The 12,567-nt window shown below is 45.4% G+C and overlaps 1 protein-coding gene across 1 annotated transcript in view; it reads left to right on the plus strand.

The window, feature by feature from the left end:
* LOC102732749 (lysosomal-associated transmembrane protein 4A) overlaps nt 1-12,567 on the plus strand; it is a 37,956-nt gene that overhangs the window by 17,619 nt on the left and 7,770 nt on the right. The window contains exons 3-6 of the mRNA XM_081797149.1: nt 4,101-4,667; nt 7,607-7,732; nt 8,490-8,615; nt 10,027-10,152. Of these exons, the coding sequence (XP_081653275.1) occupies nt 4,101-4,667; nt 7,607-7,732; nt 8,490-8,615; nt 10,027-10,152 (945 nt within the window). The remainder of the gene's footprint in view (nt 1-4,100; nt 4,668-7,606; nt 7,733-8,489; nt 8,616-10,026; nt 10,153-12,567) is intronic.

A 12,567-nucleotide genomic window follows, 5' to 3' on the forward strand; every position in this document is an offset into this window, starting at 1 on the left:
GAGGTGGGGAGGGTCGGGAAGGAGGGATGGGTGGTAGGGAAAGCGGAGCATCGAACAGGAGAAGCCCCGTGCAGCCGCCAAGTGTTCCGTCTGTCCCAGCCCGAGCCAGACTGTGGTGCAGGAGAAAGAATCCCCTCCCCGATGAATCCTGTGAGGAAACGGGTCCAGACAAGGGAAGGGAGATGCCTAAAGTCACTCATAGTCAGGACTAGAATTTGGGTCGCCTGAAGCTCAAACTCCAGCCACTTCCCTCTGCAATTTGGGCCTGGAGGATGGGGCAGCGTGGGAACGCCGGCCGCCTCCCGGCGCTCTGTGCCGGCCCTACCTTTCGGTGCAGCTGAACAAACCCTTCCTGAGATTCTGCCTTTAGTTGTCTGGAAATCACTTCATCTTTAGCCCCAGATCAGTGTGTGACCTTCCCTCCCCTGACCACAGCCTTCAAGCTGTCTCAGTCCAATCTAGGATCTGGATCAGGATTGGGACTGGAATTCACACGAGGGAGTGGGGGTGGGAGGCCAAGAAGGACACCTGAGGGGCCCCTGGATGGGCCCAGATCTCTCTTGTAACCGTCCTGGTCTCCACCTCCTCCTCTGCCCCTGACCAGGTGTTCTGCTTGAACTGACTGGGTCCCAATCCCAACCTGTACTCTCTTAGATCCTCAAACACCCAAGACACTGGGTCTTTGGTGAACAATTTTCCATTCCCCTTTTTGGTCTATAGTTGGTTCCTCTCGCAGAGATTCCTAGAGTAGCAGAGCTTGAAGATCACCTGACACAACCCCTAAAAGAATATAAACTGAGGCTTATCAAATGACCCAGCAAATCAGTGTCAGAGCTCAGAATAGAACTCAGGGCTCCAAAATCCACACAAGGATCTTTCCACTGCTACAATCTACCAACCTCTTAAAATGGGCTTACATAAAATGTAAAGTTTCAGTCTTGCTGAAGAGAGGCTGCACCAAACCATTTTCTGGGTCTCCAGTCTCATTCATGCCTCAGGTTGTTTTGTCTATCCCCTTTTGCACCTTTCTGGATAATGTTGAGAAAGAGCACAAAGGATTCTTTCCTGCACCAGCCCCAATGGGCTGGATTTGAAATGGTGACAGCATTGTCTTTGAGCCAGGGCGTACCAGGGTTCTCAATGGTTAAATTCAGCTGGTAGCCTACTTTGCTCCAGGCTGGGAGGAGGGTGGGGGTGTAGGGAAGTCTATCTTTTAAAAAGTAACCTTGCCTCTGATCCTGACCTACCTCTCTTGGGGATGGGACTGGACAGGGAGGAGGGATTCTGCATGGGATGTTCATGTTCCCCCAAAGCAGCACTGGCCCTACATTACTTGTATTCCAAACTGATCTTGAATGATAATCCTTTAATAAACAACACATTTCACCCTTTTCGTAATTCCCTCCTTTTTGCAACCAGAAATTGCTACGCTTTGCTATGGGCTTTTATTTCTAGCAGGACTATCAAAAATCAGCAAAATTGTAAGTATGGAAATCTTTTAGGAAATTCAGATTCTCACTTTCTTGGTTTCTGAGACTCAAAGTGCTGCTATCTAGAAAAGGGGAGTGAGATTCAAAAACAGTGATGTTGCAGAGGGGGTCCAAAGCGGGGGGGGGGGGTGGAGGTAACCAGATGCTCACGGAATTTCCTGCCATCCGAGTTAAGCCTCTGTATTAGTTTTCTATTGCTGCTGTAACAAATTAGTACAAACTCAGTGACTTACAAACAGTACACACTTATTATCTAAGAGTTCTGTAGACCAGAAGTCCAACACTAGTCTCAAAGGGCTAAAATTGTGTCAGCAGGGCTGCGTTCCTTTGGGAAAGATCTAGGGGAGACTGTTTCCCTGCCCAGTTCAGCATGTAGAGGTTACCTTCACTCCTTGACTCATGGCCTTTTCCCTATTTTCAAAGCCACCAAAGGCAGGTTGGGTCCTTCTCACATCTCATCACTGTGATCTCCTCTCCTGCCTCTCTCTTTTCCACTTTTAGGGGCCTCTGTAATTACATTGGACCCACCCCAATAATCCAGGATAAACTCCTCATCTCAAAATCATTAACTTAATCCATCTGCAAAGTCTTTTTTTTTTTGTCATATAAAGTAACATACTTACAGGTTCCAGGGATTAGGAGATAGACATTTTTGGGGGTGAGAAGGCTTTATTCTGCCCACCACACCCCGCTGTAACCTCCCATAAAGGATTCCATGTGAGAAGGAAGGAATCATGGACATTTACCATAAGAACATAATCTTGACATTAGGACAAGATTTGGGTGTTAGTGAAATCATTGTCAAATATGGGTTTCATATCACCATGTATTTTTCCTTTTATTTCAATTATGTAAAATACCTACATCTATGTCCAGGAAGGATTTTCAATAGGATTCTTCTTCCTTGCCCCTGATGTATGGTAATCAAGGGATGAAATGAAATTCGGGAGTTGTTTAAAAAAAAAAAAAGACTTGATTCCTTTTGACTTAACTAAATACATGACATATAGCATATTTCAGGGAGGTGGCTCAAAGTCAACAAGCAGGATGTTTACTAGGTCCATGAGATAATATTGATTTTTTTTGTGGTGGAAAATATTACCTCAGAGAGAGGCAGCCATTCAGTGAAAAGCCCCTTTAGGCTGGGAGTCAGGAAAATTGGAGTCCCATCCATGACCTGCTATTTTCTGGCTCACACACCTTCCAAAACCTCAGGCTTCTCACCTGTAAAATGGGTATAAGAACAACTCTGCATCTCTGACTTCACGGGGTTGTTTGTTTTGTGCTCTATGATCTCTAAAACGTTATGGAAAGTAAGGTATGATTTATTTTCTTAATTGAATACCTCCAGGAAGCAGGATAAAACCAAGAGAGCATGAGCCAGGGGGAGCGGCAGAGGGAGAGGGGAAAGTAGGGCCCCCCCCAACCCTCAGCAGGAACCTGATGCAGGGCTCTATCCCAGGACCCCGGGATCATGAAGGCAAACCCTTAAGCGACTGAGCCACCCAGGAACCCCAAAGATGTGTGGTATTATTACTAAGTGCTTGGTACCTTTTTTTTTTAAGATTAATTAATTTATTTGAGAGAGAGAGGGAGGGACAGAGGGAGAGGGAGAGAGAATCTCAAGCAGACTCTGCGGTGAGCATGGAGCCAACGTGGGACTTGATCTCACCCCTGAGATTGTGACCTGAGCCGAAACCAAGAGTCAGAGTCTTAACCAACCTACTGTGCCACCCAGGGGCCCCGGTGCTTGGTACTTTTGAGTAGGAAAGATACAAGCTTCTTTGCTTTTGTAGCCCCAGGGCTAAATACATGGTAGGTCCTCACAAAAGTATTTGGTGAATGAAAAAAATGAAAGGGGTGACTGCGAGAGTTTGGTGGAGGTGGAGGGTAGATACCAGTGGACATCTCTGCTCCTGAAAACCAGACACACGGACAGAATTGGAAGCACAACAGATGTAGATCAGATTGTCATTCCTCTTCTCACTTTTAAGTATCTCAGGCTCTCGGGGCCCCAAAGTTCACTAAACCTGCTGAATGATGAGAAGGAAGGAGCACTTAGGGCTACTCTGCGTGTGGTTTTTACCCCGTTGGTGAGGGAGTAGAAGAAGGAAGCTTCCAGAAAAGCACCAGTGTGCTTGCCTCGAACTCTGCCATTCCCTGAGGTGTCTGTGAAGCCTGGGCAGGGCACCGAGGCTGTCCCGAGTTTACCTTTCACCCTGTTCAGGGCCACTGTCCCATTGCCACTGTTCCATTGTCCCATGGCTGAGGTGCCCAAGAAAGGTCTGGAAACCATTCATTCCTGGGAGTCAAGAGGAACCTTGGGAGCAATACCTGAAGCAGAAGGATGAGGTTCTAGGTGAAAGTTTGAGGTTCAGCCAGCCCGTAGGTGAGATATTTGGAGAAACTTCACCCCTCTATGTGAATTCTCACTAGGGAATTCGGAAGGACCTTAGTGCTTTCAGCATCTAAAGGGAGGATGGTCTTGGGGGAAGATAGCAGACAGGGGCCCTCCAACCCCAGGGCTCTCTGGGTGTGAGGATTGCCCCATTTCTGATTGGGCTCCCATCCTTGCTCAGCCGTGCCCATTCCCCACACCCTACTTTGCAGGTGTTTGCAAGAGCAGGCCCTTGGACTTGGTGTTTATCATCGATAGTTCTCGCAGTGTGCGGCCCCTGGAGTTCACCAAGGTGAAAACCTTTGTCTCCCAGATAATTGACACTCTGGACATTGGGGCGCTGGACACACAGGTGGCAGTGGTGAACTATGCCAGCACTGTGAAGATTGAGTTCCACCTCCAGACCTACTCAGATAAGCAGTCCCTGAAACGGGCCGTGGCCCGGATCACCCCCTTGTCAACAGGCACCATGTCAGGCCTGGCTATCCAGACAGCGATGGATGAGGCCTTCACAGTGGAGGCAGGTGCTCGGGGGCCCACTTCCAACATCCCTAAGGTGGCCATCATCGTGACAGACGGGAGGCCCCAGGACCAGGTGAATGATGTGGCGGCTCGGGCCCGGGCATCTGGTATTGAGCTCTATGCCGTGGGTGTGGACCGGGCCGACATGGAGTCCCTCAAGATGATTGCCAGTGAGCCCCTAGATGAGCACGTTTTCTACGTGGAGACCTACGGGGTCATTGAGAAACTTTCCTCTAGATTCCAGGAGACCTTTTGTGGTAAGTCTTTGCTCCCAACTAGAATATTCAGATATTGTATATCCAAAGAAAGAGAGTTATTCTTTTTTTTTGTAGAAACTTTATGGAAAACTGAAATATAAGCAGTGCTTTTCTTGAGTTTTTTACCAACTTAAACACACTTTGTTGGTTTAGGAATATAGAGTTGCTTTATATATAACTTGGTTTGCTCATAAAAATCTTCATGTTTGCATTAGAAATGTGAAGGTCTGGAAATATCCTGCTGGATAAATGATCCTGCTGTTCCCTGATGGGGTCAGAAAAAAAAAAAACAAAACCAAAAGCCACCTCAAGACACCTCTTTTCTCCCATCTGCCCACAACTCCATTTTTCCCAGATATTTTCTTTAGCTTTACCATCTCTGGCTTTAACAGAACTCTGTTTGTTTTCCTGCAGAAGATGGGCAGCAGCATCTGTCTGCCCATGGAAGGATCCGGGGGCTTTCCAGTGTAACTGTCAGACAGGGTTTTGCTTATTCTCTAGATCCTCTAGTTTTCAGATTCTGCTCTTCCTCTGATTATTCTTTGTGGAGGGACAGGATTAAGAACGGGGGGAGGGATTGGGATTTCAGTTCACTTGTGAGATAGCAAGAAGCAGATTAAAAAAAAAAAAAGATTGTTACTGTCCTTCTGTCTTTTTTCGTGTAGGATAGAGTTTGAATATGAGCATGCTAATTTAATTGGAATTTGTAGCATGAATCAGTCAAATCCATGAATATGAATCCATTTAAGGCGGGGCTTTATTCTTAGTCACTGATCAGAATTATGAATACGTAAGACTCATACTTTTTTAAGTTTTTTTTTTTTAATATTTTTGCTTATTTATTTGACAGAGAGAGAGACAGCGAGAGAGGGAACATGAGCAGGGGGAGTGGGAGAGGGAGAAGCAGGCTTTCCGCTGAGCAGGGAGCCGGATGTGGGGCTCGACCCCAGGACTCTGGGATCATGACCTGAGTCGAAGGCAGATGCTTAATGACTGAGCCACCCAGGCGCCCCCTCTTTTTTTTTTTTTTAAAGATTTTATTTATTTATTTGAGAGAGAGAGAGTGCACGAGCAAGCACAAGCTGGGGTGGGGGTGGTGGAGGGGCAGAGGGAGGAGCAGACTCCCTGCTGGGCAGGGAGCCTGATGCAGGACTTGATCTCAGGACCATGGGATCGTGACCTGAGCCAAAGGCAGACGCTTAACTGACTGAGCCACCTAGGTGCCCAAGTTTCTTTTTTTCTTTGTATCCATCTATCTATGTTCTGTCTTTCTATCTACCCATATTCATGCTTTATTATTTTTTTTAATCATTTAGAGATATAATCTTTCAAAGCCCTCTGTGGAATTATCCAAACAGGTGTGGACAAATTTTTAGTTCAGGTGAATTTTAAAATGTAGATACCTTTTGCTGTGTAACCTATTCCCCACCTCTTTATTCGATATGCATTAATTGATCACTGATGATACAAAGATAAAGGTATTCCCTCCCTCCTGTCAAGCAATAGTCTGGAGGTGGTGACGAGAAACAAGTGAATCAGTAATTACAATTGCGAATTTCAAGGCGACTTTACATTGAAATTAATGTGGAACTCGGCAGTCACCCCAGTTTGTCAGGAAATGGGAGATGAAGTCTTGGTCTGGAGCAAAGTTTGGCCTCACCTCAGCCAGACCTGGCTGGTGGCCCCTTGTCTTTCCTATCCCAGGACACTGGGCCTTCACAAGCTGTCCTTGGCTTTGGTGGCATCTACTTGGCATTCATTGGTTTCTCAAAAGAACATGGCTTTCTTTCTCCCAGGAAAACCCCCTGTGCTTGTGGGTGATAGCTTTTCCATAAAGGCGTTGGTCTGTGGCAGAGTTGGTCTCAAAGCTAGCACCTGGGGTTGGGCTTGAAGGCCATAAAGTAGCAAGTGGTGAGTGGCAATCTTTTCGTTCTGGTACAAAAGACCTGCTTGTTCTGGGGGAAAAATGTCCTCTCTGTGGAAAAAAGACTGAGGGGCAGCTTGTTGTAGTCAATGGGTTGGAAAGATCATTCCATGAAAAGGCCCTTCTTGGGAAAATATTAGCCTTGACCTGTTGCCAGAGCAGTCGGGGCTGGGTTACCTGCCCAGGGGTGCCAGCCTCCTCCAACAGCCTCCTTGGTTTCTCAGAAATAACTAAATTCATTGATTCTTCTTTCAAAACATGTCACTAGGAAAAAAATCCAACAAGATATAAACACCTCCAGGAGTGAAAAGATGGGGATGCGGCTTAGCTGACGTGATCTCGTTTATTCTGTTCTTCTTTTCTTTTTACCCGCTTGCATCTATCCTGTGAGTCCATTCTCCTTGCAGATACCAGAGGCCCTGAAGTTGCGTTAGTGTACGTTTAGGCTCACGCACCCATGCTGCTCATTCAGAAGGCAGTTACCTGCCTTGCCCTCCACCATTTGCATGTTCAAATATGTACTGCCGTCCAAGAGTGAATGAGTTCCAGGCCGAGAGACATGCCTGTGTGTGAATTCTTTTTTGACACAGACTATAGAGCTCTTGGAAAGCAGATTCTGGCTGCAACAGGACAACTAGCTCATAGACCTTCCAGGGGTACATTGTAGTTCTTCCCGTTTCTTGCAGTTGGGAAGTAAAAGGTCTTTTTCCTGGGCTAGGTGGATACATTGAATAAAATATCAAGTTGTCTGACCCACGTAAGTGTTTGGCTTCAGCTCCAAATTCAAAATTTCCTTTCTCTTTGAGAAAGCTGAAATGAAATTTGTAATTTTAAATTAGTATCATAATTCGTGTAAGAGTGGTATTTCCAATAAGGTAGAGGCAGAAAACAAATAGTTTTTATAGCGAACCTCATTGAAAAGGAACCAGAGGGTGGTGTCTTTTTGACAGGGAAGGAAGTATCTGGAATGTTTCTTATGTGTCGATACTGACGATTTTACACTTCCGGTGTGCAGCTCCAGACCCGTGTGCCCTTGGCACACACCAATGTCAGCACGTGTGTGTCAGTGATGGGGAAGGCAAGCACCACTGTGAGTGTAGCCAAGGATACTCCTTGAACGCCGATATGAAGACATGTTCAGGTGAGGCCTGCTTCGGGGAGGGTGAGTGACTGGGACTTAGCTGGGGACCTACTCTCCAGGTTCGGGACTGGCCTTATGCTTTTCTCCTGACCGCCTTTTGGGTGGTTCACGGTTGCTTGTCAATGTTTTTCCTCTAAAATTGTTGGAGAAAAGTGAGGTAATACATAAATCAGCTTCTTTATAGTACCTATAATTAGTTTTCGAGAAAAGGGTTAGTAAGGAAATGGATTAGTCAGGAAGGGGGCCAGAACTCTTGGTCCTTTTGAGGATTTTGGAACTTTTCCTGGATTTTACTTAATTAAATACAAGCTGCCCCTTTGTCTCTGTGACCAGAACCGCTCATTGAATTTGGACACAGAAGAAAGTTAGAGAGGTTCTCATGCATCTGGTATATGGATACTCACATGCAATCAATAAAGATGGGAACTAGGTCCATTTTTTTTTTTTTAATCCTCGAAAAAAGTTTTTGAGAGGAAGGAAACTTAGAGATTATTTAATTCAACTTGCTCATTTTGTAGATGATGAACTTGAGACCCAGGCAAGGAAGAAGACTTACCCATGTCATGGGGTCTGTTAGTGAAAGAGCCAGCACAGAAATCGGTTCCCAACCTCCTGTCCCGTGGCCTTTCTCTTATGCCAGACAGTCCCTGTTTCAGTGTGTGTGTGTGTGTGTGTTTGTGTGTGTGTGTGTCATGGCTCATAATTAATTTACCACGTTTTCCTTGTGTTTACATTTGTCCTGATGGTCTTTTGATAGCTATCGATAAGTGTGCTCTGAACACTCATAGATGTGAACACATCTGTGTGAACGACAGAACTGGTTCTTACCATTGTGAGTGCTACGAAGGTTATACCCTGAACGAAGACAAGAAGACGTGTTCAGGTAAGTGGGGGAGGAGGCTCTCCTTTAGCTACCTCCCCTTCTGCATACCTCCTTAGCCAGTGTTGGAGGGGTAGGTCACACTGACAAGGCCCTTGGTTGGTTTTTCTCTCTTGGGCCTTTCCCATTTCTGAGTCGTATTAGAAAAGTCCAAAGTTGCAGCAGGTGTGTATGTCTCATGGCCCCCATGTGTGAGTGTGTTGTTCATTTCCTTCTCGGTAGCCAGCCCTGGTGGTGCTTTCCAAATGCTAAAGACAGTTTAGTAAGTTAAAATCAAAGAACGCTCCACAACATACTTATTACCTACAACGGGATAAACAGTTCCTTCATAGTGGAGAGACCTGGCAGACAGCACTTCAACCAAGTGATCAGAGGGAACTCCACCAGTAATGACCCACAGTGACATCATGCACCTCCTGATGCGATGTCCTGAGGGCACAGGAGCACCTCTGTTGTCTTCGTTAAGAATTCAGCATCATGAGGAAACTTCAAACGAACCCAACCGGGGAGGCATTCTACAAAGTAATTTTCCAGGGCTTTTTAAAGCTGTCAAGCTCATGAAAGACAAAGATGGAGGAAATGTCCCGGAGAGGAGGGGACTAAGGACATGAGACAATGAAGTGCAATGTGGATCCTGGACCAGAAAAAGGGCATTAATGGTAGAACAAATGGCAAAATTTTACTAAGATCTGTGGATTAGTTAATAGCATTGTGTCAGTGTTAATTTCCCGGTGTTGATAATTGTGCTATGGTTATATGGGATGTTAACATTTGGGGAAATGGGGTGAAGTACAGCACTTTTTGTACTATTTTTGGAACTCTTCCATATGCCTGCAATGATTTCAAAATGAAAAGTTTAAAGACCAAAAAAAAAAATTATCATGTCCGTTTAGAGAAAAGTGCATTGAGTGACAGTTTAGGTCTTGAGTTCTGATGCTGCTCTGAGTCAGCTGGTCTCCTTTGGATTCAGCTTCTTCACTTAGAACAGGGGAGGGCTGAATCACAGTTTCATCAAACTCAAATTCGATGTCTTTCTGAATCTAGTGTAATTAGCCACATAATTGTTGGTATCCCTCTGATTCAGCGTAAATACAATAAACCTAAAAGGAATGCTTTAGTATTTATTTGTTTGTTTATTTATTTAGTGTTTATGAGATACTTAGATTATAAAAACTCAGTTTGGATGATTTTGAAAAAGCAGTTGGGGAAAAAAGAAGAATAAGGACTGTGTCTGGGATTTTGCTAAACTCCGCTAACTTTTAGTACGAGCTTACAGTACGGATGGCTGTGGAAGGTTTCCAATAGGTTTGCCTCTCATATATTTCTAGCCGCAGGTAAGAAGATTTCTATATATGGGTAATAAAAGACTTCTCCACTTTTAATGTCTTTTCTCCTGGACTTTTTTTTTTGGCAGCTCAAGACCAATGTGCCTTTGGTACACATGGCTGTCAGCACATTTGTGTGAATGACAGAGATGGGTCCCATCACTGTGAATGCTATGAGGGTTACACTCTGAATGCAGATAATAAAACGTGTTCAGGTAAGGTCCACTCAACAAATTCTTTCCTAGCTGGCTCTTTCTATGGCAGTGAAACCAACTTGCAATTCACACAGTGAGAGGTTCTTAAAGATACTTTAACGAATCAGGCTCTAGACCTTCTTTTTTTTTTTTTTTAAAGATTTTATTTATTTATTTGACAGAGAGAGACATAGCGAGAGAGGGAACACAAGCAGGGGGAGTGGGAGAGGGAGAAGCAGGCTTCCCGCCGAGCAGGGAGCCCGATGTGGGGCTTGATCCCAGGACCCTGAGATCATGACCTGAGCCGAAGGCAGACGCTTAACGACTGAGCCACCCAGGCGCCCCAGGCTCTAGACCTTCTATCCTGCTTATAGACCAAGGCACACATTGCTCAGACAGCAGTGAGCTCACTTGATTTTGCGAATATAGCTCATTTCAGAAACGGGTAGGGAGTGAGGGATATGAGAAAAGCTAATTAAATGTAAGATCCTTATCCGGGAAAATTTTAGAGCTTTGTACACTGGGGACTTGTAAAGCAAATGGGAACTTTAGAGGAAATCAGTTGGACAGACACTGTTTGGTGTGATAGGCTGGACTGATCTTTTTCCAATTAAAACTTGCCCTGGAACTTTTCTGTAGCGTTAATCTTAAAGCTGGATCATTTTAGTAAAGGAGACTTTGTCAATGACTGAATTAGACCCACACAGATCTTCCAGTAAATTTGAAGTAAGTTGTTCCCTGACGGTTTCTAGATGATCAGTCTTCTGTGAATCTGAGCCTTATGACTTGGCGAATCCTCATTAATTTGATTTAAACTCACTGGCAGAACAGGATGGCATTTATAAAATAAAAACACTCCTGAGAGAAATTCCTGCCTCTAAAGGTGATGTTTAATTTTGGCCTATTCAAACTTTTTTTTTAATAGATTTTTATGTATATGCTCCTGTCTCTTGAGAAGAGATATTATGTGACCTTTTCAAGAGAGACTAAGGGAAATGGCACATGACCAATTCCCTTTAAAAAAAAAAAAAAGAAATCAATTAAAGAGGACTGAGCACCTATTTTGTTCCCAGGACTGTGCAAAGCCCTGTGGGGATGTAAAGAAGCACATTTTCTGCCTCTGAGCAATTTGCAGGCTGGGCCCAAAGAGAACCAACACCCTGAGAAAGCAGAGACTAGCCAGGGAGAGGGACAGACAGTAATGGAGGGCTATGGAAGTCTGGGGAAGGGCACGGAGCGTGTAGGGCAGCAGGTGGGCCTCGAGGATGGTGGAGGTTTAGATGGAGGACAGCAGAGCCAGATGGCCAAGGGGAGCGGCTTGTGTTGGTTTGTTCTGGGGGTAGGACTAAGTCAGTTGGGGTGGAGAGACCTCAGGGCTGCACTTCTCAAACTGGTTATAGGTATCCCACTTGGTACCTTAAGCAGCCAGGGACATTGAAGACCTTGAAAAAGGAAACTACAACAAATTTACATTTAAACTAATAGATATTGTGGAATAAAGTGGAACATTTAAAAAAAAAAAGTCAAAGAAAATGTTCAGTTAAGGCAGATTGCTCCAGGCCATACTCCCAGGTCACAATAGCCAACGTTCTTCAGTGCCTACTGTATGCAGTACATGGTCCTAGGCATTTCAGACACAGTCACACATTTATTGTTGCTCACAGCAACTTTATGAGGCAGCTGAGGCCCAGACAGGTTAAGTAACTTGCCCACGGTCACACAGCTAGTGAGTCGCAGAGCGAGGATTTGAACCCGGGCACTTGCTCTGTTGTGGTTACACATGCTGTCACATGTCAGGCCATCATGTTTCGAGGTTGTACAGCACAGGATAGCAAAGGTAGAAGAGCAAGACCAGATGGCGGAAAGTTAGAGGGTCAGAAAAAAATATATTTATGGAGCCCAATGCGGAGCGGTATTTATATATTTTAAAGTAATGACGGATACTGTTCTGAAGCTGAGGTACATAACATGGGTCACATTCCCTCTAACAGCCTGCTTTTTCCCCTGCTGGGCAGTAGCAAGGCTTGTAGATCAAAGGTGGAGCCCCAGATCAGGGGCTGGGGGTGGAGGCGCGACCAGCTGCTGGAGCAGCTGCTAGGCTGAGGGAGGGAGAGGGAAAGGGACAAAATCTCAAGCAGACTCCACGCTGAGTGCAGAGCCCAACGTGGAGCTGCATCCCATGACCCTGAGATTATGACCTGAGCCAAAACCAACAGTTAGATGCTCAACTGACTGAGCTACCCGGGTGTCCCCTATTATTTGGCATTTTGCTGGAAAAATCTTAAGTAATGAAGGGGACTATCAGTGTTAAAGTTAAAAAGACACTCTATGGGGGCGCCTGGGTGGCTCAGTCGTTAAGCGTCTGCCTTCAGCTCAGGTCATGATCCCAGGGTCCTGGGATTGAGCCCCACATCGGGCACCCTGCTCAGCGGGGAG

Source organism: Leptonychotes weddellii, chromosome 10, assembly GCF_054177405.1.
Source record: "Leptonychotes weddellii isolate Sample4059 chromosome 10, ASM5417740v2, whole genome shotgun sequence".
Classification (NCBI taxonomy): Eukaryota; Metazoa; Chordata; class Mammalia; order Carnivora; family Phocidae; genus Leptonychotes; species Leptonychotes weddellii.